The sequence below is a fragment of the Callorhinus ursinus genome, unplaced genomic scaffold (genome assembly GCF_003265705.2).
Source record: "Callorhinus ursinus isolate GAN/ISIS: 27379988/994484 unplaced genomic scaffold, GSC_fseal_2.0 scaffold41, whole genome shotgun sequence".
In the NCBI taxonomy this organism is placed as follows: domain Eukaryota; kingdom Metazoa; phylum Chordata; class Mammalia; order Carnivora; family Otariidae; genus Callorhinus; species Callorhinus ursinus.
This window is the reverse complement of record NW_027397103.1, coordinates 7590904-7617217: the sequence shown is the minus strand read 5'-3', so window position 1 is coordinate 7617217 and position 26314 is coordinate 7590904. Positions and strand designations below refer to the sequence as shown.

Below are 26314 nucleotides of genomic sequence, written 5' to 3'. Positions count from 1 at the left end.
CCTGAACAGAGATGAGGGAAGAGAATGCTGAGCCGCTTGGGAGGTGAGCTGGGCCTTGAGTCAGACCCGAGTATTTCATGAAGCCCCCTCCACGCCCTCCTTCCCTGGCACCTCTGGTAGAGCAATGGGCGGCTGTCTTACTTGGGAGAAATACTTTTCCTTCTGAATCCACAGCAATTTCCATGCTCAGTGTAGACAATCGGCCAGATGCACAGTAACACAAAGGAGGAAGTAATAAGTACCAGTGAGCTCACCAACAATGCACTGTTACTCTGGTGCATTTCCTTCTAGTCTTTTGTTTTTCTACGTGTGTTTACTCTGAAGTCATATGCGAGGCTATTTCTACTCTTGCTTCCTTCCTTGAATTGCTGGATCAAAAACAACTCCACCCTCAGTGACGTTCTTTCTAAGCACTGTTGGTGTCTTTCTGGTGGTCCACCCATAATTTACTGAACCCATCCTCTCTCACCTTTGGTTGTTAACGGTGTTTCCAAATTTTTGCTGTCATAAGCGACGCTTTGTGGACAATCCCCTACATGTGGAAAGTTTGTTGAAATTTCCAATTATTTCTTGAGGATAAAACTCTAGAAACGGAGTGACTGGATGGAAGGATGGGACCATTTTCCTACTGTGCTGCCCAACACGGCAGCTGCTGCCACGTGCGACTACTTAAAACGAGAAGGAAAAAATGCTTATTTTGCTCTTTAGGGTTAAATTACATAAAACCGAAATTCGGCCCCTCTGTTGGGCAAACTGCATTTCAAGAGTTCAGTGGCTACCACCCTGGGCATAGTTCCGTTGTTGCAGAAAGTTCTAGAGGAACACGCTACACCCCTGTAGCATGGGGCTCATGCACGGAGCGGGGCGTGGCACTGCCGGCTGGCACCTTCCCCTTCGTCCAAGCCGGCGTCATCTTCCCCCTCACCCAACCCCACTGCTGCATCCCTCTCTCCACTTTGTACTTAAATCAAAACTTCTCGAAACTCCCCAGCAGCGCACCTTACCCCATACGGCAGATGAGAATAAACACCCACTTCTAAAGACTCAGTGAGTGTACCTCGTGGTTGTCCTGTGCTTATTCTAACATTTCATGTAAACTTTGCATTCTACTGCACAACCAGGCCATATCTGTGCAAAAACTTAAAAAGATATATATATTTTTTCTGTATCACTGAGTACAACATGCTGCAGGAGGATGCTCCCTGTTAATCTTGTGGTTTTAGGCTGTAGAATGCAGCCAGAGTATGCTCTCTGCAGCCTGAGAACCAGAGGCTTAAATTCAGCCTGCCAGACTGTGGGAACCCTCCAGGGGAGCCCTATCTCTTTAGGGGGCTGGGTGGTAGACTCAGAATTAGCAGGCACTCCTGCTCTTTCCCCTTCTTGCTCTCATTGCTAGGGAGCTCCAACTTAAGTTTAGTGCCCTATTACTGAAGTACTCCTCAGTCTGGGAGTCATAATATAATTTTCTTCCAACTGACATCTTTCTGAAATTTCTGCACTGACTGAACTGAAGTCTCGATTCTTCTGGAAGCAGACGAGGAATCTACTTGCAAATCGAGAAAAACAAATACAAAGGCAACTTTACGGATTCCTAGATAAGGTGCTGAGACCCGGAAGTCCCTGTGGCAATCAGGGCATCCTCTTCCTAAGAAGGGAAGACGCTGTGCACCTGCTCCCTCTGACGAGGGAAGATCCGGGCTGGCACTCAAAGCTGGCGCTGTCTGACCACGGAGCTCAGGCTCTGGCTGAAAGTGCGTCACAGAGGCTCACGGGGGACAGCCACCCACCCACAGATGGTCCCAGGCTTTCTGTTCCTGGACGAGAGCTGTTCCCTTCCCCAAGCCTGCTCTTCTGGCCAGAGGACAAGGCCTGTCACAGGGGACGCCGTGCACAATGAGAGCCACTTAGGCCAGCAGCCAGGAAGCCCCATTAACTGAGGCTCCTGCCCAGCACACACAGTGATGACTGATATTCGTAATGATGACCTGAGGCCCTGCAGGCCCTGAATCGCCTTCTGGATCGTCAAAGATTCAATTACACTCCACCGAGTTCCAGTGTTAAGTATATTTTATTCTATTCTAATTCCTTGGAAATTGGCCATCCATGGTATCGATGGTAACTCTCCATTAACCCGAATGTTGGGTCTGCCAGAAAGCCCCATCCCTCAGCTCTGGTTGGGTTAGAAGGAGCTACACATGAGTTTGAAAAGAAGGACACGGCAGGCTGCTGGGGCTTCGGGAATGGGGGAAGGCCAGCTGGTGGGAGAAAATCCAGCCTGGGCTGCGGGTCAGAAGCGGCCTTGCCATTTGCCCGCTGTGTGACTTTTTCCCTGCTCTGCACTCCATTTTCCCCATCTGTAAAATGGGCTGCAAGATTCCCTCGGAGGGAAGAGATAACGTGGGGCATTAAGAAGAGCCCAGTAGAGCTATACGTAGAAAACCAGAAAGATCACTGAGATACCTTTCAGACAAGGGGAAGAAAAGCCTAGTGATACGTAAAACATGGCACCATTTCTGTCTAAATGCACACGACACAGTTGCCCATGTTGGCCACAGGTTCACTGATGTGTGAAATGCACAAAGGAAGGCTCTGGAAGGGGAGTTCTCAAATGGGTAACAGGAATGTCTTTGGGGAGGAGGGTGGCCCTGACCAGGGGTGGCCGTCGATGAAAAGGTCTCTCAACAAGGACAACACATTCTTGTGTCAATTGTGTCAGTAAACTTCAATAACTTTTTAATACAGAAAACCATATGTATGTGTAAACCATACATAAATGAAATAAGCCACATATGTATATACATACATATACATATATAGAGAGACAGAGCACGAGGGAGCATGCGCGTGTTGTGTGGTAGGGTCCAATAATGGATGAATAATTACTATGAGGCTGAACGAAGTAAAAGCGTTCTTTCTGCCAGTCAAAGATGGCCCCATGTTGGCATTCTTACAAAGTCTAACTTAATACCTGCAGGCTAAAGAGCACCCCAATTCACCTGCTGGCCAGAGGGGGCTGGAAATTAAAACGAACCAACCTACCCCCACAGAAAACCCCTGGGCCCTGGGTGGGCGTATGTGCTCTGTGGCTCGCCCTGGTGCAAAGGTTTGCGGGGCGAGCCTGCTTCTCCAGATGCGGCAGCCCCAGCACACACAGGATGCTACTGAGAGCTCAGGGGGATTTCTCAGCTGGAGGCCATGTATACTTCAAAGACTTAGGGCAGTCAAGGCCAGGGGCATCCTCTGCAAAAATCAGGCTGCGCAGCCAGGGTCTGCCCCTGACTGGGAGGAGCCACTTCCCCCTCTCCTTCCCACCCCCCCCCCCGCCGCCCCCTCCCGACTCCTGGGTCCAGACCGCGGCCACTGGACCTTGCCAGGAACACTGCGAGGCATGGACGTGCAAGTGAATTAATTTTCTTCTAAGACTTTTATGTTTTGGACGCTTCGTGACACCCCTTTGAGATGACTGCGGGCAGCCTGGGGTTCTTCCAAAATCGGAGCTGGGAAATCAATGTTCTGAATTGCATTTTACGAGCGAGCAGAGGTGAAGAAGTGGGGGGGGGTGGGCAAGCAGAATAGCCTACTAACCCTAGATACCAATCCTGGGCCCCACAGTGAAATGCAGGAAGAGCTGAAACAAAATGGAATCTTGAGGCCCTGAGGCCCGCACAGCCATTCTGGTTATAACAAAATAACCTCCACTGAATACACAGTGTTGGTTTGCACCGAATGCTAGGCCACAGGTCCCCAAACTCTCTTGGTTCATGCATAGTGCTCTTGGCGTCTCAGTTCTTTTAGCATGGCATTTCTAGGTCAAAAGGAATACCTAGCAGTCTGGTTGTGACAACTCCAAAGTCTAACCTTACAGCGACAACAGTATTAGCTGGTACCATCTCTGATAGCTGTCACTGTATTCTTCTCAAAAATCTAAAATAGCCCACAGTGTACCTGTGAGTTCTTGGGGGGCACCCCCAAGGTGCCTCGGTGCACAGTTTGGGAACCAGGTACTGGGCTAACTGCATTATTTTCATTATCTCAATCTTTCCAATGACCCTGACATGTATGTACTATGGTCCCCATCTTACAGATGCAGATACTGAGATTCAGGGTACTTGAGTGACTTATCTGAGTCTGAGAGCCAGTAATGGAGGAGCCAGCATTTGAACACTGATCTGGATCTGATAGACAACCAGGGCTGCCCTGTTCAGTGGCACAGGTTGAATACTACACAATTCTACAGAGAGTCACTCCCACAGACTACAGTGCTGATGCTCTAAATCATGAAGCTAACAGCTGGTGTTAGGTTTAGCACAAAGCCTCCAGCTGTAACAGCCCCTTCACTGAGCAGCCTCTTCTTGATTTGACTTCTATGATCACCTTAAACGGCCTCTGCCCACATTGTTTCCCCAGCAAATTCAGATGGGCAGGACATGCTAAAGAACTCCAAAAGCTTCATTTAACCTTGGTAACCAAGCAGCAAAATGATCAACTCCAACAGTGTAAACTGCATAAAAACTGGTGGTAAGTATTTCAACCACAAGTGGGCTCGGCAGAGAAAAAGATCTAGAGGTCTAAGTGGACCCAACAAGGATTGTGGACCGAAAATTTGTGCTCTTGTCAGAGCCTACTTAATAGAACGGAGTTTCTCAAAATAAGGTCTGCTGCCTCTCTGATAGATTTGGGCATATGTGTGTGTATATGTATGTGGCGGTAGAGGCAGGGCTGTGGGGAGGCTTAGCGACTTTGCAGGCTAATTTAAAAATGTTTGGTTTGTATTTAGACAATCTGTTAATATACATATATGAATGGTGCTTAAAGAGACTTGGCACCCAGTGGTGTGGGCACAATGATTTCCAAAGACCTGGGATGGAGGAGCCAGGACCTGTCTCAGGATGATGGTGGACTCTGTATCGTGTGGAACCTGTCTGCACGTGTTCCAATTTGCAACAAGAGATTGATTAGCCAGAGTGAACAATGAAACGCTCTCCTGTTCTCAATTTTGAAAGTAATTGGTTATCCACTCATTGATAATTTCAATAACACTACGATGCTAACTTTTATTTTTAAGTGATCAGGACGGCTTTGCAGAACCACTAAGCAACACGGCGCTAAGAGGGGTGTTCGATGACTGGCTAACTTTAGAGACGCCAGAGGTCTGATTCTGCTGAACTGGCAAGTAGAACCTTCGAGTCAGTATTCCCGTTCTGCATGCACTTACTTATGTACACAGGTGTTCTCTGCATTAGTATTTGCTGACGTCAAGGCACCAAAGCAGATTATAGATCTGGACCCTGGGCTACATCTTTCTAATATCAAAACCCACATTCTGACTTTAGCTCCCGCAAAACAACATCATTCATCACACTAAAATAATGTTGTTAATTTGAATTTTATTGTTTTTAAATTTTGTTTGTATTTAATTTGAAAACATGTTTTGGTCTTATAGTCCTAAGAGAACCATAAGCATAAGTTGTCAGTTTATTCTCCGTGGTACATTTGTACATGGTTAAGTAACATAATGATAAAAACATTCCCACCACCCCTGTGGGGGAAGGGCCCCAGGAATTTTATTTTTCTTCAAAAGGGCTCTTTGTACATTGCTCAAGAAATGAGACAGTGTTAAGAAAATACTGCCGCGGCCTGTGATTTTACAGACTGTTCCTTTAGGTAGAAAACCCTTTCAGAGACCACCCCCCTCACTTCAGAGTGGCCTTGGGGAGGACCAGAACGGCAAGAGCCCCACACTAGGTGGCGAGGCCATGGCTCTCAGCCGGCGGACGCGGGTGCTCAGGGAGCCCTCGGCACCACATAGAACCACTGTGTCTGGGCCAGAGAAAGGCCAGGTGCCTTCCCAAGACCCTTGATCTTGTCCTCACAGCAAACCACACACCACTGTTAACCTCACCCTTCTCTAGAGATAGGCCTGGACACCTAGGGACGCCACCAGACCGGTGGCGTGGAAGACCTCGTTTTTAATGGTGCATCGAGCATCGACTTCCCCCTAAACGAAGACAGTCCCTTTCCCTCCTGGAGTTCACGTTTGTTTCTGTAACCCAGCACCTGGCACAGTCCCTGGCTCATTAGAGATGCTCAGTAAATATTTGCTAAACCGGAGAGTTATTTCTTAACTAAAAAGCAGTGTGTCGAGACCTCCCTTTTCTACAGAAGGCTCCGAGTCACGTGAGCAGGCAGAACCTGCTCCTGCTCAGAAGCCTCCCAAGATATCCCGGGGCTCCCACTGCCTTTCAGCACCCAGGATGCTGGAGACACAGAGCACAATTATCGGCTGCAACAAAGAGCCCACTGACTGCCGCTCTCCCGGCAAGCCCAGACAAAGCACGGAGACCTTGTAACTGAAAAGGCCCTGAATGGAATGGGGAGAGAGGAGGTGTGAAAGCAAGGCTAGAGCAGGCTGCAGGGAAGGAATCAGGGCGCACAATGCTCCCCTCTCCCCCCACCCCCGGGACCTGCGTGCTCTCCCCAGGGTGCCTCGTCCCACCGTCTGGGCCTTTGTCACCTCCTCTGGAATCGGGCGAGGTGCGGAGGGAAAGAAAATGTCAGCTGCGACTTAGGACTACATCTATGGAATTGCAAAGGAAGAAAACAACAAGAAGAGAAAAAAACCCTTCTTGACTCTCAGAATTTATTACTCTTTTTTGAAAGAGGAAAACGAAGCGGGCTTCCACATGGGTCCCGGTCTGGGCCTGCCTCTAGCAGCCAGTGTGGCAGACAGAAACATAAAAGCTCCAGTGATATGCGATTAATGCCACATTCTTAGGTGAATCCCTGCACTGCTTACCTATATCACAGAGGCTGCTCCCGCGTCCACAGCAGACATCACTAATCAATTGTAATGCCGTTTCCTGCGGAGCCCACACAGCTTCGCCATCCTCCAACACAGGACTCCAGGCAGCCACGACCAACGGGTTCGTGTCGGCTTGCAAGGAGGAAGCTGTCAGCCTGGGCTGGCCTCGCCCGACCCCTTCACTGATTCATTCAACAAACGGAAACTCTGAGAAGTCACGCCACTGCCCAAGGTGACCTCAAGGGCTCAAGGCAGAGCTGGGCCAGAATTCAGGTCTCCTGACTCCCTGGCCAGTGTTCTGATCACTTGGAAAATCACACTGGCTCCTTTCCAAGCGGACAGCTGACTTCTGATGACCACGGCACAAGGACAACACGAGAAAGGAGAAGTCGGGTAACCAGAGTATCTCATCCGAGCAAGCGCTGCTTTGTCCTGGTTTGAGCAGCAGTAACTTTGACAGCCTCTGACCATCCCCTGGTGGACATACTGGTAGGCAGAGAGCAGGACAGTTAAAAAAGGGGAAGCAAAGGGTCTGAAACAGATTTTCTGCAAAGTGGGCCTCTCGAATGTAGAGAGTCTCACCCAGCGCACAATCCCCATCAAACGCCTCGGGGCTGTGCTCCTGGGGATCTTAAATGGCGAAGGGCATGCTCTGAGAAACATGGCTTTGTGCCCAGCCTGCCAGGCCCGGTGTCTGGAGGGACAGAGATCGACAGGAGCCTGAAGAAGTGATGAGCTGGTTTCTGAGCTCTCTGAGAAGGGGGTAGTGACACAGGACTGCCGTTTTCTTGCACTGCAAACAACTGACGCTTAATATTTTCCTATGTTCCCTACAGCACCAGGTTCATGCACGAACCTACTAAATAGGAGTAGATTCCAGGAGATCAAATACACATATGAGGCCAGTCTCTTCATTTCCCTGGGTTCCATTAGCTTAGATTTAAGTGATAAAGTATATATACTGTTTATATAGTATATACAAATTGGGATAGTTTCTCTTCCTCATTCCCACCCCCTCCACACCTATTAACTGTGTGTCTGCTGAATGTTGATCTCCTTCTGACCGAAGGCTCAGACCACCTGCAGCTGACCCAAAGGCCAGAAGATTCTCCATTCTCTGACCCCCCCAGGGACGCTAAAGCTGACAATATTTCGGGTGCAAGTGTCTTGAAGGGAGTGAGCCTGGCCTCTTACTCCATCAGAAATCCCTTTTATAGCACCCTTAACAGACAGTTGCCTTAGTCTTCACTTGCTTGCCCCTGGTGACAAGCAACTCACCACTGTAGGGTGTGGCCTTTCGTAATCCTTTATGGATTTGGATATTTGTTTTTTAAAGAACTTTTTATTCTAAGATAATTATAGACTCACAGGCAGTTGTAAGGAATAATCAGGGAGATCCTCTATAGCCTTCACCCAGTCTCCCCCAGTGGTAACATCTCGTAATAGTATGATATCACAACCAGAAAATCGACGTTAATGCAATCAAGGACCTTACTCAGATCTCACCAGTTTTATATGCACGCATTTGAGTGTATGTATTTAGTTCTATGCAATTTTACCACTTGTAGATTCGTGACCAGTCAAGATACAGAACGTTCACTGCAGGGATCCCCTGTGCTTTCTTTTCACACACACCACCACCCTCTTTCTCTCTGCCTACCTGACCCCCAATTAATGCTCCCCATCTCTCTAATCTTGTCATTTTAAGAATGTTATAGGAATGGAATCACGCAGTGTCTACCTTTTGGAGATTTGCTTTTCCCACTCGGCATAATGCTCCAGAGATTTCACAAATGGGTTGCTAGGTGTACCAACAGTTTGTCCCTTTTTATTGCTTCGTAGTGTTCCGTGGCACGGAGCAACCATGGCTCATTTAACCATTCGCCCGTTGAAGGAGACATTTGGGTGGTTTCTGGGTTTCAGCTAAAATGAACAAAGCTGCTATGTGCCTCTGTATACAGGTTCCTTCCTCCGTCCCTCTTTTCCTTCCTTCTTTGTAGCTTTAGTGACATACAATTCACACACCATGCAATCCAACTACTTAGAGTGTATGATGCAACAGTTTCTAGTATATTCACAGAGTTGTGAATCATCACCATGACTGCAGAAAATTTTCACCAGCTTAGAAAGAAACCCCAAGTCCTTTAGTGATCGCCTCCCCAACCCCGTTCCCGATCCGCAAGTAACCATTAATCTACTTTCTTTCTCTATTTGTCCATTCTGGACATTTTATGTAAATGGAATCATGTAATACGTGCTCTTTGGGGACTGGCTTCTTTTCTCAGGCATAATGTTTTCAAGGTCCATCCGTGGTAGGGGATGTGTCAGCATTCATTCCTACTGATGGCAGGATACCGTTCCACAGACCCCATCTGGTTTATCCACTCATCAGCTGATGGGCATGTGTACAGGTTTTTACATGAACTTCACTTTCCATTTCTCTGGCATCAATGCACAAGAGTCAACTGCTGGGCCTCACAGTAAGTGCATGTTTAGTTTGGAAGAAAGTGCCTATTCTCTCTTCCCGAGTTGCTGTACGATTTCACATTCCCACCAGCAACGTGTGAATGGGACCAGTTTCTCTGCATCCTCGTCAGCATTCTCTGTTCCTCCTGTTTTTTTTATTCTAGACATTCCAAAGGGTGCGTATTTTCACTTGTTTTCGCTCTGAGCAGAGGTCCAACTCTCAGTAACATCTGCTGCGAGGATCAGCAGTCTCCTCTAGGGATCACCTGTGAAGGCTGGCCAGCTTTGGGTTCTCCAAGCAGGCCCATATTAAGAGCTGGAGTCAAGATGTTGCCATGCCATGGAGGGAGGGGGGTACCTGGGATTTGGACCAGGTGATTGTGTTGCACTGCATCCCACAGCTGGCTGTGAGCCCTGGGGTTCATTCGTAATGACAGATCTTTTTTCCAAATAAAAAGATGCTCGGCAAGGACTGCTCCCTTCTGTTTTTGGGACATTCCCTTTGAGGAAGAACTGATTCCTTGGCAAATTTTAGTTACGGCCGTGTAACTGTCATCATCTTTCTGAAGGTAGCGATCCTGAGGGCAGGGCCGGCTCTTTGAAGTTGGCACAGTGCTCAGCTCATGGGAAGCACGTGTCAAGTATTTGCAGACTGGCCTTCATAAGCATCACGGACATAGAAAATCACATAGTGATGACGGCCGAGGACAGGCATATGGAAAGAACTTAATACACGCGCCAGATGGGTCCAGGAAAGGGTTAAAAAGGCACATCTTTATCCCTGGAATGTGCAGTGGGAGAGGCTGCACAGAAAGGGAGTGATGGGGAGTGTGAATCCGACTTTGCAACTTGCTTGGGGTTTTATGGCCAGGCGGCCATCTGCCTTGTGTGCTCAGCTTCGGCTCCCGAGGCTGGTCGCAGGAGGAACGAATGAAATCACAAGCAGCAGAGAACTTCAGGTCCTGGCAGGGCCCTCCGGCAAGGAGCTGTGCAAATGTCTGGGAGTATCGTCAACAGTGCCTCCCTCATGCAGCAGAGAACGTGCCGAGAAGGAATGTGGGTACGGCAATGCTGATGCTGCAGCCGACATCTGCGGATGAGCCGGAGCTGTTCCCGGAAGGAAGGCTCACCCGTACCCCCAAACACGCGTGTGTGCATGCGCAGATCGGCTGAGCTCAACTCTGCACAACCATGGTGGCTGGCGGTTATGTGTGACGCATCCTGGGTGAGGAAAGGGGGGGCACAGGGAGAGGGGCCAACATCTCCCTTGTGCTGCCCCACCCCCAAACTTGGCACATCATCCAGCTAGTTGCCGAGGACCCTAAACATAGGAGCTATCCTCCATTGCTGTCTCCATAGCAGGAGACTCAGTAAAGTCATCAATCAGAAGTCTGCAACTGCACCCCCAGACCGACCTGGCACCCACTTCCACCGCCCACACCTGGTCCAAACCACAATCGCCTTGGGCCCAGGTGCCTGCAAAAACCTCCTTGCGGGTCTCCTCACACCCGCTCTGACCCTCTTCTTTCAAGATCTTTTACAAATGTTAAGTCACCCACCACTCCCTCCACTCAGAACCTCTCGTGGCTGCGCAATAAAACACAAAGGCCTGAAGAGCAAAGGGCCGGGACCGGTCAAGGCAGTCTTGGGGAAGAACAAAGACACCAGATATCAAGCTCTTACAAAGCCACGGTAATTAAGACGGTGTGTATTGGCACAGGGATAGACAAATAGACCCAAGGAACAGATTAGAGAGTCCAGAAGCAGACCCTCACACACACAGTCACCTGATTTATGACAAAATCAATACTGTGGAGCAGAGGGGAAAGAATGGCCTTCGCAATAAATGATGTCGGGCTAACTGACTATCCATGGGGGGTGGGGTGGGGAAGTATCTTGATCTCTACCTCACGCCATATACAAAAATCAATTCCAGAGGGACTGCCCACCTCAGTGTGAAAGGTAAAAGCTTTTACAGGAAAGCAGACTATCTTCATGAGCTTGGAGGAGGCAGGGATTGCTTAAACAGGGCACAAAAAACATGAAGGGAACTATGAAGGGAAAAAAGCGACAAACATTAAGATTAAGAGCCCTCTGTTCATCAAAGGACACCATGGGGAGGACACCATTAAGATACTCACAGGATGGGAGAGGGAGGGGCTGCAACCACACATCCACCACAGGACTTGAATCCAGAACGTGTAAACTTATACAGAAAGTAATTGGAAAAGTAATAAGGAAAAAATCAGACAACCCCATTTTTAAAAGAATGGGCAGAAGACTTGAACAGGCATTCCACAAGAGTCTAGACTACATGCTCATAAGCATATGAAAAAACATTTGATTTCCTTAAGCCACCAGGGAAGCACAAAAATTAAAACCACCACTATGATGATGCTGTTATATACATAGCAGAATGGCTAAAAAAGACAGATCATACCAAGTGTTGACGAGGACCAGGGGGCAACCAGAACGCTCAGGCCCAGAGGGAGGTACAAACTGACAGAGTTTCTTTGGAAACCTGATAGAGATATTTACTAAAGCTGAAATATGCACGCCCCATGACCTAGCAATTCCAGTCCTACAGAGACGCATGCATGTGGTCCCCAAAAGACACACGCAAGAATATTCACAGGAGCATTATATATTCGAAATAGCCCAAACCCTGAAAAGTACCCAAGTGCTCGTCGGTAAAATGGATAAATGCATTTCAACATACTCACACGATGGAATACTACACAGCCCCGAGGATGAACAAATCGCAATGACAACACAACAACCCAGAAGCATCTCACAACAAAAGATGCTGAGCAGAGAGACCAGAAGCCAAAAAGTATATAAAGTATGATGCCACTGACATAAAGAACAAAACCTGCCCGTGCAAATACACACGTTTAGAAGTCAGGGGAGTGGTGGGCAGGGAGCAGGTCGGGGGCAGTGATGGGAACGGGGCACCAGGCAGAGGGCAGGCTGGGAATATTCTGTTTCTTGGGCTGGGTGCTAGTCACACCTGAATAACAAGTTTCAAAACCACCCAAAGCCCTCCTCGTGGCCCACAAGCCTGTGCCCCTGTCCACTCGTCTCATTCAGTGCTGTCCTGCTCCTGCTCCCCACACCCATTCCCGGGGGGCCAAGGTCATTCCCACCTCAGCGCGCGGCACCCGCTGCAGGACCTCCCCGCCCCCCTGACCTGTAGGCAGCTCACTCCTTCACGCCCTCAGGTCCCCACTATAATCCCTTCCTCAGAGAAGCCTCCCCTGACCGCCCCCTCTAAGACACCCGGTCCTGGGTGAGACGTGTCCCCCAAATTCATGTCCGCCAAAGCTTATGCATGGGATCTTCCTGGAAATCAGGTCTTTGCAGATGTGATCGAGGTAAGGTGAGGTCATACTGAGTTTGGGTGGGCCCTGAATTCACTGACTGCTGCCCCCAGCTCAGCTGAGAATGAATGAATGCATTCATACCATCCTTTAAAACCTCAGCAAAGGGGAAGGGAGGGATGCATGGGCGGAGCTCAGAGGACTTTTAGGGCAGCAAAAACACTTTATAGGATACTATCATGATGGGTACATGTCATTACACATTTGTCCAAACGCGCTGAATAGACACCAGCAAGAACGCACCCTCATGCACACTGCAGACTCTGGCTGACAGTGACCCATCAGTGTGGGTGTGCTGAATGTAACCCACGTCCCACTCTAGTGGGGATGCGGATAATGGGGAGGCTGTGTATGGGGAGGCAGGGGGTGTACGGACACTACGTACCTTCCTCCCAATTGTGCCATGACCCTAAAACTGCTCTAAAAAAGGCTCTTAAAACAAATAAAGACCTTAGCAAAGCAGGAGGAGCAGGGACGTCCCCGATGAGAAAACAGGTCGGAGTGGGGGGAAGGGGCCTGCCAAGGTGAACACAGCAACTCTGAGCGGGGCCTCACATCTCACAGCTCAACGGGGGTCAACGGGGCGACAGCTTTACCTGTAAGGTCTGTATGTTTTATAAAAAGGGAGAGAAAACATTACCGTATCTGGGTAATGCATCTAGAAGACAATGCCAAAAACCCCTAGGACGTGCCCTGGCTCCATTCGAGCACTACGTCTAACTCAGTCCAGGGATCAGCAAATGTACCCCATAAAGGGACAGACCGTCCGTATTTTATGGGCTTACGGGTCAGCTGGTCTCAGACGCAGCTACTCGACTCTGCTGTGGTGGGAGAGCAGCTGGCCAGCACAGCACTGAATGAGGGTGGCCCCGTGTGGCTGCAGGGTGTGGTGGCCTCCATCTGGGGGCTCCCTGTAGGGGCGCATGTGGGGGGATGACCTATGCGGGGAGGGACAGCCTCCTGACCCCACCCCTTGTAGAACGTGGCTGAGGGGTTTCTCTCCCCCACCCCCACACCCCTTCTCGAATGGTCCTTCTGGGCTGCCCAAGGCTGCTTTTTGCGGTGCTTCTCCCCTGCAGAGCCTGGCGAGGAGGAAGTGGCCCCATCAGCCCCGGGCCTCCGCAGAGAGCAGCTACCAGGGCTCCTAGCTCCTAGCTTTTGGAAAAGTACCGCTGACAACCAGGAGTTAAGCAGGCAGTGACCCCACACTCGGGCGAGGCGAACAAGGCAGGGGGCACTGAGGGGAACTTGGCAGGCAGGCTATGCTCGGCCCTCCCTCCATGGTCACGGTCACTGTGAGAGGAAATGAGGAGGAGAGAGGCCAGGGACAACGGACATTGTCCACAAAGCAGGCACAACAGGGGCACTGGGAACAGGAGATGCACGCTGTGTAATTAAGGCCTCTAGACACCTGTCGGGAGCTCACCCATTCACACCCCTGGCAGGTGGTTCACACCTCTGAGGGCCAGAATAACTAAAAAAAAAAAAAGAGAGAGAGAGAAAGGGGGGGGGGCTGGGAGGAGGGTCTGATGAAAAAGATGGAAAGCTCCCCCGTCTGTAGCCCACAGCCGCTGCCCTGGCTCCCCTGAGGCACCTTCCACCTAACGCCCCGGACCCTTGTGCACAGTCTCACAGAGGTGGTGGGTCTCCAGAGTGAGAGAGAACAGGTGGTGCCCCTGCGGAGCTGTGTGGCCCCGGGCAGACTCCCTGGCCTCTCTGTGCCTCGCACCTCCTGTTTTTATTAGGATTCCATAAGCAAGGGTGCAGAGTGTACCTGTGTGCTTAGCAAACACTTATTGAGCACCCTCTGTGTACCAGGGACCTGTGGACAGAGCAGCGACCTAAGTGTCCGAGATTACAGTCTGGGGGTGGGGGTGGGGGTGGGTGGGTAAGGGACACTAAACTACCACAGGGACGGCTCTCCAAGGGTGGCTGGGAGGTGGGCTGGGAGTTTTGAGAGACTAGGATAGGCCCAGCCATGTTGGCTGGGGGTGAGCTGAAGGACTATTTTAAAATCGCTAATTCCAGCGGGCACGAACCGTCTTCCTGTGTGCCAGGCACCATTCCAGGGGCTTGCAGGCAGGACTGGGCTATGTCATTTGCAGGGTCCAGTGTGAAACGAAAACTTAGGGCCTCTCGTCCAAACAGTAAGAATTTCAGGACGGTGACAAGAGAGCACTGAAGCAAGCATGGGGCCTCAGGGGGCCACACGGTCACACGCTCACAAAGCCAGCCCTGTTGGCAGAACCTCCTTCCTGGAGGATCACTGCCTTTCAGGAACTGAGCAGCCCAAACCAAGGCTGCCCATGGGGTACAAGAGAAACAGGCAAAGCCGAGGGTCCTTCTAGGTGCAGCCCTGTACCTCTCGGGGCCCCAGGTTCCTCCTCTAGGAGGTGGGCAAGCAGCTCTCACACGTGGGATGTGGTGAGCCTGCTGCCTAACACCGCCTGAGTGCCGAGAGCATTAGCCACCCCGTTCCCAAGGCGTCTGTGCCATCTCGGGGCCAGCCCTTGAAACCTGGGTGGGAACAAGACCTGTCCATCAAATGCCTTGGCTCTGCACTCGCGCTTGTGCATAAGGATTGGGTGGAGGGGGTGTCTGAATGCACAAGCTTCAGGTGGGGTACAGATTTAGGCTCCATCTGTAGGGCTGTTCTCTACACCACCCTCTGTCCCAGGGACCTTCAAATGCAGGCTTTCCAATGGAGGTGGGCAAAGCATCCCCCAGATGCAGAGGTCCACACACATGCCCACTTTCCCCAGAGCAAACCCAGATAGGAGGGGAAGCTGGTCCCCCCTTCTTCTGGAACGGATACTGGCTTAAGACCGTGCACACAGCAGGGTGAGCCGGGGGGTCATTTCCACCCCTGCTCTGGCTGTGGGGTGAGGAGTCTGCTCCCTGCATGCATGCACACACTTGCACACTCCAGAGAATCCCCATTTGTCTTCTGTGTTTCCTTTTTGGGGTGGAGAGGCCTGTGTCCCCCAATACTGACCCTCTCCAGCCCAGAACTAGCGGGAGGGGGAGACGATCACAGGGCAGGAGGGACATACTTAGAGAAGGAGGAGAAACACTGAGAAAATGCCCCAGAGGACTGTCGAGGCTCTGCACTGCTGTCAGATAGGCTGTCGAGTCAGCCCTGCCCTGGTTCCAAGCCTGCTGCCACCTGTTTTGTGCTGTTCGAGAATCATAGCTAGTGTTTATCAACTACCTACCCCACACCAGGCCCTGTATTAAATGCTCCGCATGCAAAATCACCCGAAGCAGTCACATAGCGTGGGAGCTGGACTCTGGGCGAACCGGCGGCTGGCCCAGGGGTGGGAATCTGGGCTGGGGAGCGGATTTTCTCCCTGGGAAAGGGAGGCAACCCTCCTCCGCAGGGCTGTTGTGGGAAACAGACCTGTACTAACGCAAAGCAGCGCCTGGCACAGGATGGGCTGGAAGACTTTACTTGATGATAAACACTAACGTTTTACTGCATCCTCATCGTACGTTACAAGCGTATGCCGGCAGTAGTGTTACTACTGTTATTTTGTGCCGGGGGAAACTGAGGCCCAGAAGGGAGGTGGCAGAGAAGTGCTGCCTCCCAATCCACTGCCGTGTCTACTCTGACTTTTCTAAAGGGCGGGGCTCGAATTGCCCCCGACGACAACCCTGCAGGGACGTGGATCCGCAGCGCCTCTCGGGCCCCGTCGCGGCTGGGCTCAAGGGGCTGCGGTGTGGTGCGGGCAGGCCCGACTGCAAGGCTGCTGGCCTCCAGGGAAGGCGCAGGCAAATGCCGCCTTGGCTGGGAAGCTGCCGCCCCAGTCCACGGGCAGGGCCCCAGGATGCTGGGGAGGGCGGGCGAGCTGCCACCTCCTGGCGGATGCCCTTGAGAACCTGACCATGCTTTCCCACGGCCCTACACTCACTCTTGCACACCATGAGAGTGTCACTGTCTGACTGTCACTGTCGCTTTGCTCCCTGGTCCCCCACAGACAGTGAAGCCCTCAGGGGGGGAGCCCATCTCTCCTGCAACGGCTGCATGCCCGACACCTAGCACAATGGCCGGTACGAACCATACGTTCACGGGATAGTGGTTCCGCTGACATGATCTTGGGGGCAGTGTCCTTCCAGACCCGGGAGGAGGACAGCAGGCTGCAGAGAGAAGTGGTTCCAAGCCACAGCTCTGGGGCAGACAACTGAATTCCCAACCCTGGCTCAGCTGTGGGGTCCCGGGCAGGATGCTTCCGGTGCCCGGGTCTCCAGCATCATTCTGGGTGCAAAACGGGGAATAGCATCCCTCCACCGCAGCATGGCCGCACAGCTTAAAGAGAAGACATGGCACCGGCAGACCCACAGCTAGGACCCAACACACGGCGAGCGCTCCATCAGAGGAAGCTGGGATTCTGATTATACCTGGAAGGACAAACCTACAAAACCTGCCTGCGAGAAATGGACCAGACTGGCTCCCCTCAATCCTGAAATCCTCCCCTGGCTCTGACCTTTGCCGGCCACTGGCTTTGTCTGGAAATCGGGTCTTTGGTTTAGTGGACCAGCTTAGCCCCCCCTGAGAAGGCTCACAGCGACCCCTGCTGCCCGCCGCTCGGGACTGCCTCCACCCCCAGCCCGAGTACACAACAAAGCAAGGTGAGCCCTCGAAGACTGGCTTTCCGTTCATTTCCAAGGGCTGGTGGAAACCACCATCACAACAATGGCAGGGAGAAGAGATGCCACGCGTAATTACGTTCGGTGGACACTAATTCCCGGTCTTCTCAAAATAAATATAAAACAAGAGATCAAACAAAGCGCTTTCCCTCTCTGTCTGCGTCTTTTGTTTCCCTGGATAAGTGTCATCCTAAATACACTGTGGAAGCAAGTGGAACTGTCATTTCGGCGGGATACTATTTCCTGATCAACATGTGCTGTTTGCAGCAATCCCGTTTTGATCTGGCAGTTCTTAAATTGGACTCTCTTTAAAAAGCAGAAGCATGTGAAAACAAGCAGGCACACGGGGCTGAGGATACGGACTCTCTTGTAACGGCCTCACTCACGTACTCCTCTTGACTTGTCTCCCTGCGTGTGGGGAAATGGAAAACTCTCCCCCCTAGGTTGTGACCCCAGCTCACCAGGCTGCTGCTGCTGCCACGCAGGGGACCCGGGATCACAGCTAAGGCTCAGCTACTAGAAGCCGGCAGGGAAGGCGTCTGCATCAGCTCCCGCTAGCCACGCCTGTTAATGAACTGCACACCAGTGGACGATGGGGCACAGAGGCGAGAGGGATGGCGAGTTTTGAAGCAAATCCCATAAATGGCTCCCTATCCTTTAAACCAAATGAGTGCAGAGAGGCAGACTGCATACAAAGATACTTCTTTCTGGTCCCCAAAATACAGGATTTGCATGTTGCATCCACAGTTGACATCGGTAAGTTGACCTAATGAGTAAGATGCTAAGTGATAATTCTAACGGGGACCTAGCTCTCTCGATCCCGCGGGCCAGGTGCTGTACGTTCTGGGGGCGCCCCACAACGATCTGCTCGGTCGGGGCTAATTCCATCTGCCGTCACATTCCGAGGGCTAGATGGTCTCTCTCTGCACCACCCAGCACTCGCCTGGGGAGGGCCTGGGCTTTAAACATCTTCCTGCGATGTCCTCCATAGAGACGTTTGATCCAGGGCTTGGTTCTGGGCAGGACCTCATTCACCTCAAAAGCTCAACAGTGTAATGTATCAGCACAGGGGTTGCAAAGTGGTGGCTCTTGGGCTATATCTGGCCACAGGCAGAGACTTTGTCCTATACCATGTTTATTTTCAGAAAGTAAATTAGTTGCCAACTTATTCCCCCCAAAAATCCAACTGCTGGTTTCTCTTTCGAAATGTGGGAAAACTGGTCTGATTACACCTCCCTTTCTGCACGGCCTCACAACTGGCCTTCCAGCTGTGCCCCCTGCCCCCAAGCCTGCTCTTCCAGGTCCCAGAACCTGGAATTTTTGACCCCGTGCTAGCATCTGCTTATGGACGGCATGATCTATGCAGGTGATTCATCCTTATTTCGAAATGGCTTCTCCGTAAGTAGCAATGTAGACAGCGGTGCCCAACTCCAGCTGGTCAGTAGAGCCCGAACCCCCGTGAGGAGCTCTGATCAAAATATCAATGGCTGGGCCCCGCCCCTGATCAACAAAATCCAGCTCCCTGGGGGTGAGGCCTGAGCAAAGGTATGTTTATAAGAGTCACCAAGTGACTCGAAAATACTAAGAAGGAGAAGAACCATTGGCTTAGACCAGAGGAGTGCCTTGGGTGGAAGAATTTCAGGCAGATGGTGGGTAGAGCTGAGCGTCAGCCACGTGGGCTCCTGCCCCATCCTGCTGTGGGTGGGGATGGAGATTAGCATCCCTTTCTTTTTGTCTCACCTCTGGAGGAGGAGGAGGCCTGGCTGCTTTGGGATTTTTCTGCACACTGCTCTGGAAAGCAGTGCGTGAGTTCAAGGGAGATAAATCAAAGGCAGCCAAAAGATGACCTCTGAAAGACCACTGGGCCTCCGGCGGAGCCATCAGCGGACCCCAAGCCCGCCTTCTCCAAGACTCTGGCAGGCTCCCCACCCACACGCTGCCCCTTGGACCAAACCAGCGCCTCTCACCTGAAGAGCTCACGGATCTCCCGGCTGTCAGCCTGGAACGGGATGTTGCGCACCAGAATCTTTGACGTTGTCTGCTTTCTGGGAACTTGTTTCTTCCGAGTGGATGTCAGAGCTGGCCTGGACGGTCGGGGGAAAGGGTTCAGGTTATTCAGGGTGTAGGCAGCTGCTGCCCTCCATGGACTCCTCTGCCCTCCCTCCAAGAGCCGACGCTCTGGTCTTCTGTGCAGGTGAGGGATTCAAGGAGTTGCTGTGGATGAGGCAGAGATGAAAGACCCTCATGCAATCCAGGGAGAGGCCAATGTGGTGAGGAACTGAGGCCTTCTGCCAACAGCCCTGTGAGGGCGCCATCTTGGAAGAGGATCCTTTAGTCCCTGGGGAGCCTTCAGATGAGACTGCAGCCCTAGCCAGCATCATCATGGTAACCTCTAGAGACCCGGAGACAGAGTACCCTGCTAAGCTGCTCCCAAGTTCCGGACCCACAGACACCATGGGATAATAAATGTTTGCTGTTTTAAGCTGGGTTTGGGATACTCTGTTATGCAGCCAATAGATAATACACTGCACTCCCCCCATTTCAAGTGTTCAAATGCCACATGTAGCAAGTGGCTGCCATATTGGACAGCACAGATGTAGAACATTAGAGAAGAATCCCACCACTGTAGAAGGTTCTACCAAATACACTGCCCCAGAATGTGAGCACCACAAGGAAACTCCATTCCTGGGAACTGGGCAGAGTATCTGGAACACAGTGGGCTCTCTCTGATTTTTTGTTGAATAAAAGGACGACTCAATCAACAGTGGCTGGGCACTGAAAGCTCGGCAAGGTGACTTTAGCTTGACACCCTGTAGATAGGGTATGGAAAAGAAAGATTGCCACCGCCGGCTGAGTGCTCATGGGCACAGCATGTGCCATGCGCTTCACACACAATCTCCAGTGGGCACATTTTACTTCACAGGCCAAGTCAGCCACCCAAGGTCACGCGGCTCTGGGACTAGAACCCAAAGCTGTGGGGCCCAATGCCTGGAATCCCCCTGTTCCATCATAGCTCAGGAACCCGTCCCGTACCAAGCCGCCTTCACCCGAATGATGCTCACACGGCACAGACCGGGATGGGCAAACAATACCAGAGGTAGCCTGGGGCTGGATTCACGAGTAGTTTGAAAACAGTGAGAGAAGGAAGGAAAAGCAGTGGCCACTGGCAGCTCATCTGCTCAAAGACCACAACAAATGACCAACTTGCTGACAACTACCAAATAAATACCTTAAACCAGCCCTAGGACTGTTAGAGGCAGTCACTTCATCACCTGAGGCAGGTAGATGATCATGACGATGACAATAAAGCCTTACACTGGGCACGTTGTATGCCGGGCACTGTTCAAAGCACCCCGGGGGTTATCAGCTCATTTAGACGTATGAGCGGGTAGAAGGGTAGGAACAAAACTAAACTCTTAGAGAAAACCCTACCACTTCAGGCAACTGGTCACTGGGCAGACAGGTCTGTCTCCATGTCTAATGCCTACTGAATCTCTTTCGAACTGGAGGCTGTCTCTGGGCTCTGTTGTCCAGCTTTGAGAAAGAAAGCCCTATAAAGGCGGATGTCTAAGTTTTTATTGCTTCTTTCATTCGCCCAAAGCCCCAACTTTGGGCTTGCAACTCTTTGTTGGGTTATTTAAACCGCCAAGATGAGCAGGACATGCTTGTTTTTCCCACTCTTGCTCCTTCGATAATAATAAATGTGCGTTAAGCATTTACTCAAAGGACTGGAGCAGTCCCAGTTCCTCACAGAAATGGGCCTCAGAGTTGGCAAATGGGACACCAGCTTCATTAGGAAGAGTCCCAGATGGTGAGGGGTTTGGGTGGGGGGGTCATGTCAAGGGGCTGGGGAACCAGCACCAGAGCAGAAGGGACTGCCCCAGTCAAAGCAAAGATGGGGCACCGAAGACTCACTCGGTGGCTCGTTCGGAGATCCTCACTTCCAGCTTGTGGCTGTCCACGACGTGACCCTAAGAGAGAAGACAACACAGCTTGTCATTCTGTCCTCCCAAAAATACTCACCCACACCCCTGCCCTTCACCAGAGAGGGCTTCCGCCAAGGGGAAAGGAAATTTCAGAGGGAGGACGTTTCCAGGCAGAGGGGCCAGCTGGAATCAAGGACAGAGAACAGCTTCTCCTGGAAATGGCTCATGCTGAGCCCAGGCAGCAGCTGGTGGTCACAGAGACCCAGCCTTCCAATGTCCTCTCGAGCCATGCGTGGGCCTTGACCTTTATGTCACTGGAGGGACACAGAATTTTCCATCATTTATAAGCATCTGCAGGCAAAGGAAGCCCCTTCAGTCTGGCTTGCAGAGTGGGAGTTCAGGTTAGATTGCATGCTTAAAAAAATAATTTCTAAACCACAGAGGAGTTGCAAGGAAAGCTAGGTTCTCACGTGGGTCCCTTAAGGCAAAACTGGCGTATTAACAAAATTACCCTCGAAAAGCCCTTAAATCTCCTATAAAATATACCACGCGTAGTTTCGTGTAAACAATTCTTTGTGGCAATGTGCACATATGTGTGCACACGGGGAGGTAATGCTGGACCAGTGCGGGGTGGTTTTATAGAATCCTGCATTATGTGGCAGAGAACGGAGCACTGAATGTGCAGAGCTCAAGCCCAGTGATGGGCCCACATGGCATCTGGTAACAAAGCTGGACTTCCGGTGTCTCTTTAAAAAAACAACAAACAAATCAAAGCCCAGCGACCTGGTATGGTTGCGACCTGCCTCCCCACGAGGCAGTAACCGGCTGAAGCCAAGAAGTCGCTGCCCCTTTGGACGGGGATGGGGCCCGGCCCCCACCCGCCCCCCCCCCCCCCCCCCCCCCCCAGTCCCGGCCCCTGCGGGCATCTGAGTCTGCGAGCCCTGGTGGAGAGCAAGAGAGCCTTTCAAAGAGAGCAGAGGCCCCAGAGGGCTCACCTCCCCAACATCCTACCCAAAAGCAACTCAGCCCTTCGTGAAGTGGCCTCTAGCCAAGGTCATCAAAATTCTACAAAAACAATTGTATCAGCGGCTAAATGCCCTGCTGCATTTCCGATAGCCCTGGGGCCTTTCCCCTGCATGGGAAGCTCTGCTGGGACTGGGAAGGGGCCCTGTATGCATGTCCTTTCCACACTGAGAACCGCCTAGCTGGGTCTGGCCCAGGTGCACCTCTCAGAGGGAGAACAAGAGCCAGGGAATGGTGTGCCGCTGGCCACGCCTTGGCTTGTAAACTGGGCCGGATTTAACTCTATTTTATCTTCCCACTGCCTAGCTTCATGCCAGGCAGGCCATGTCCTCCTTTGTACAGTGCACATGGTCACGTGACATTCTGAAAATGGCTTAAAAGGGTCCCTGGACCCCTTGAAGCCCTTCTATGGACTTGGGTCTAGAAGCCTGATCTAGAGGCACGATCATGAGCGCTCTGGCTGCAGAACAAGGGAAAGGCAAAGGACAGTGGGAGCAAGGAGGTCTTGCAGAAAGAAAGGTGTGTGTGGGGGGGGCACCGCTCCTTGTCCCCTGCCACCAAAGGCCTTGGGGATGGGGGGCATCAGGGAAGAATGTTGAGGACACTGTTCCGAGCAGAGGCCTGTCTCATTTTGAGGAGGCACAAATCCCAGACTGTCCTGCTCCCTGGGGCCGCAGTTCAGCTCCCCTCCTGCTCCCGAGGACCCTGGTCTGACTCTGCACGTCGGACCCAGCAGGAAGGCACTGTTATTCTTTTCTCTGAAAAGGATGCGAGGTCTCTGTCCAAACACCTTGGGAGTTCAGCTCCCTTGTCCCCACTGCCTCCACCCCCGTCTAGGCCAACACCCTTTCCTCCCTGGATGACTCAATGGTCTCCCATCTGCTCCCCTATGATCCACTCTCTGCACAGCAGCTGGAGAGGCTGTCCGGAAGCATAAGAGTCCCTTCCCTGGTGTGCTCGAAGCCCTCTGATTGAATCTCACTGCCTTACAACTGGATTCCAAGGGCATTAAAAGGCCTGCAAGATCCAGGTCCAGGCACCACCCACCTCACACCTCCTCTGCCACACTGGCCTCTTTGTATCTCTCAAACAGACTAAGCTCACTCCTACCTTAGAGTCCCTGCCTCAGGCCCTTTGCACATGCTGTTCCCCCCCACCCCAGACTGCTTTCCCCCCAGATCTTTATGTAGTTGACTCCTTCTTGTCATTAGGTATTAGCTCAACTGTCACCTCAAGAGAGGTCTCCCCTGACCACACATCGTAAAGTAGCCCTCCCTGCCCATCAAAGTGCCTGCTTCATTTCCATCCAAGAGCTCGTGACCTGGTTCTGTGTATTTATTCAGAGGTCTGCTCTGCCATCTCCCCCAGACCTGGCACAGAGCTGTGGATTAATGAACACACTACAGTGACGACAGAGTGCTGAGGAGGGGGTCTTCATTTTTCTGGAGGACTGGAGGAAGCGAGGGGCCCAGAAAAATGTGGACTTACCCGCATTCCCACTCAATTTCAGCAGCACTGACAGGTGGGAACCCCTCTCCCCACCCCCACTACCTACCCAAGTGCCTCTGAGGACCTCGGCTGAAATCCCCACCTTACCTGGAGCTGCTTGAGAGCCTTCTTGGCTTGCTCTGGCTTCCTGTATTCCACGAATCCAAATCCCATGGAGAGCATCGCTCCTGCAGGAGAGAGGCAGAAATCACAGGGGTGAGCTGGGTGGACAAGAAAGTGAAGAAAGCACGAGCCCAAGTGCAAGGGCTCCAGGGGGCCCCTGGACGTCTACTCTTTTCTCTCTTCCTCATCCCCCTCCTTCGTTCCCAAAAAGATTTCTGCTCCTGGCTCGCCATGTATTACCAGTCATCCTGAAGAACCAGCCAACAAAGTTATATAGCCGTCACCTGAGGCCCAGTTGACTATTAATTAACAGATGACTGACATGATAATTAACTTCGTAATAGAATTCCGCCTTTGGGAGGGAGAAGGAACGACCAGGGATGACCATCACTATGACAAGCAGCTCAACATCTACCGAGGCCGTCCCCCCGCTTCCACACACAACGCAGAAGATGAGTATGTGCGTGAAAAGCAAGAGGCACCAAAGACTTCCCCTTTACAGGTATTTCTTTTTTTTTTTTATCTTATTATGTTAATGTTAGTCACCATATATCATTAGCTTTTGATGGAGTGTTCCATGATTCATTGTTTTCGTATAACACCCAGTGTTCCATGCAGTACGTGCCCTCCTTCATATCCATTACCCGGCTAACCCATCCCCCCACCCCCCTCCCCTTTACAGGTATTTCTGACCCTCCGATTACAGCTGCTCCTGGGTTTCAGATACCAAGTTCAGACGGGGAGGGCGGCTGCATTATGCAAACCTCTCTGGTCCCCTACTTCTAAGGCAGTGAGTAGCAACGGTTCAGAGAACAAGGGAGATCACAAAAGTTTATCGGAAACACTTGCTTCCCGACTTGAGATCTATGTGCTTTACCTACATATATAAAATTGGGGGAGGGGCAGCTGGTATTTTATGGGGCACTTGTCTAATTACACCTTGCCCTATGGCACAGAATGTGACGTGTGCCTCCTTCCCCCCAACCCCTGCATGTTACGCAGATGTATTAATTTTATTCTTTCGTTTTTTCACAGTTGAACTCAGAGGGCTCGCTCAAGTGTGATGGGTCCAAATGAGGATAGAGATTCACCACCTTCAACTTGCTCACTGGTCCCATCTTCGCCTCTACTGTATTGTTCATGAGACCCGAGCCCCTACTGCGTGGACCGCTTGCTTGCATTTCCATTCACAACTCCGTGCTATCAAATGAGGCCCCGACGCTGTAAGAAAGTCCTCGAAATTATCCACATGTGGCTCTGTGGGCCACAGAAGGGAGCCTCAGACAGATCTACTGGCTGCCAGGTGGCACCACCCTGTGACAACCGTGAACACTGGTTTCTTCAGCAGATATTGGAAAGCACTGAAAGATCAGGTAACTCTTTCTAAAGTACGCTGAGAGGTGCTCCTGAGGGCCAAAAGGTAGGCTCCACAGCATCTGATGGCGGAGAGGGACGCAGCGACCCTACAACCCACAGGGGCAGCCCCAGGCAGAGCTGGTGGCCCCTCTACCAGCCTGACTCGCCGCCTGGACATCAGGGGTCACCTCCTTTCCTGAAGCCCCTGCAACTGAGCCTTCATATTGCTCACTTGGTACTTAGCTGCCTTTCTTATATCCCAAACCAGCTCTGTAGCTCCCAGATAATGGCTCAGTGGATCGTTCCAGAGGTTCTACGTCTGGGTTGCTTCTCTTGGAAGGGAAGTGGGAAGGCCCAAGATCAGTCTCTCCCTGCTCTTCTTTAGGACATTTCCAGAGCCCAGAGGTGCTGGGAGGAGGGAGAAGCTTCTGCTACAGTACAGTGTCAACACCGGTGGACCATCAAATGCACTGAGACCAGGGGACAGTCCAAGGCCCAAGGCAAAGAGTCTAAATTCAGAAGACCCTGATGTGCACGGCTGCATCCACGGAACACTGGGAGTCTCCAGGGACAGACAAAGAGGGACTGTTTTAGGTGGGCCATGTGAGAATGTGAGGACCTTCCAAATGAGCAAGCGAGAGTTACCCTCGCCACCCCCCCCCCCAAAAGCCACAGGTTCTTCTGGAATCATCCTTTCTGACGGTGGTTTTGTAGGGAATACCTGCTTTGTTCTTCTTCTTGGAAATAGAGCAGCTCTTCACTGTCCCCACTTTGGAAAACACCTGGAAAGGAATGTCAAGGTGTATCAGCACAAAGGAATGTCAAGGATTTTCAGGCTAATCCTGCAACTAGTGCAGGCACATCTCAAAAGACAGAGGCTATGTACACAGCCATGGGCCCCAAGAGGGCAGGACTAACAGCACAGCTAGTACCCAGATCACGCATAAGGTGCGGACACTTATGGACTCTCTTAATCCAAGGCGCACCCGTCCTAATCAGATCTTTAAAACCACTCCAACAGGGGCGCCTGGGTGGCTCAGTCGGTTAAGCATCTGCCTTCAGCTAAGGTCATGATCCCAGAGTCCCTGGATCAAGCCCCACGT

At 51.6% G+C, this 26314-nt stretch overlaps 1 protein-coding gene across 2 annotated transcripts in view; it reads right to left on the bottom strand.

Annotated features, from left to right (window-relative positions):
- Positions 1–26314, bottom strand: part of RBM19 (RNA binding motif protein 19) — a 136549-nt gene that overhangs the window by 72096 nt on the left and 38139 nt on the right. For both annotated transcript variants that reach the window (XM_025889717.2, XM_025889718.2), the window contains exons 18-21: positions 25933–25993; positions 23841–23920; positions 21211–21266; positions 19263–19379 (exon numbers count right to left, since the gene is read on the bottom strand). In XM_025889717.2, the coding sequence (XP_025745502.1) occupies positions 19263–19379; positions 21211–21266; positions 23841–23920; positions 25933–25993 (314 nt within the window). The remainder of the gene's footprint in view (positions 1–19262; positions 19380–21210; positions 21267–23840; positions 23921–25932; positions 25994–26314) is intronic.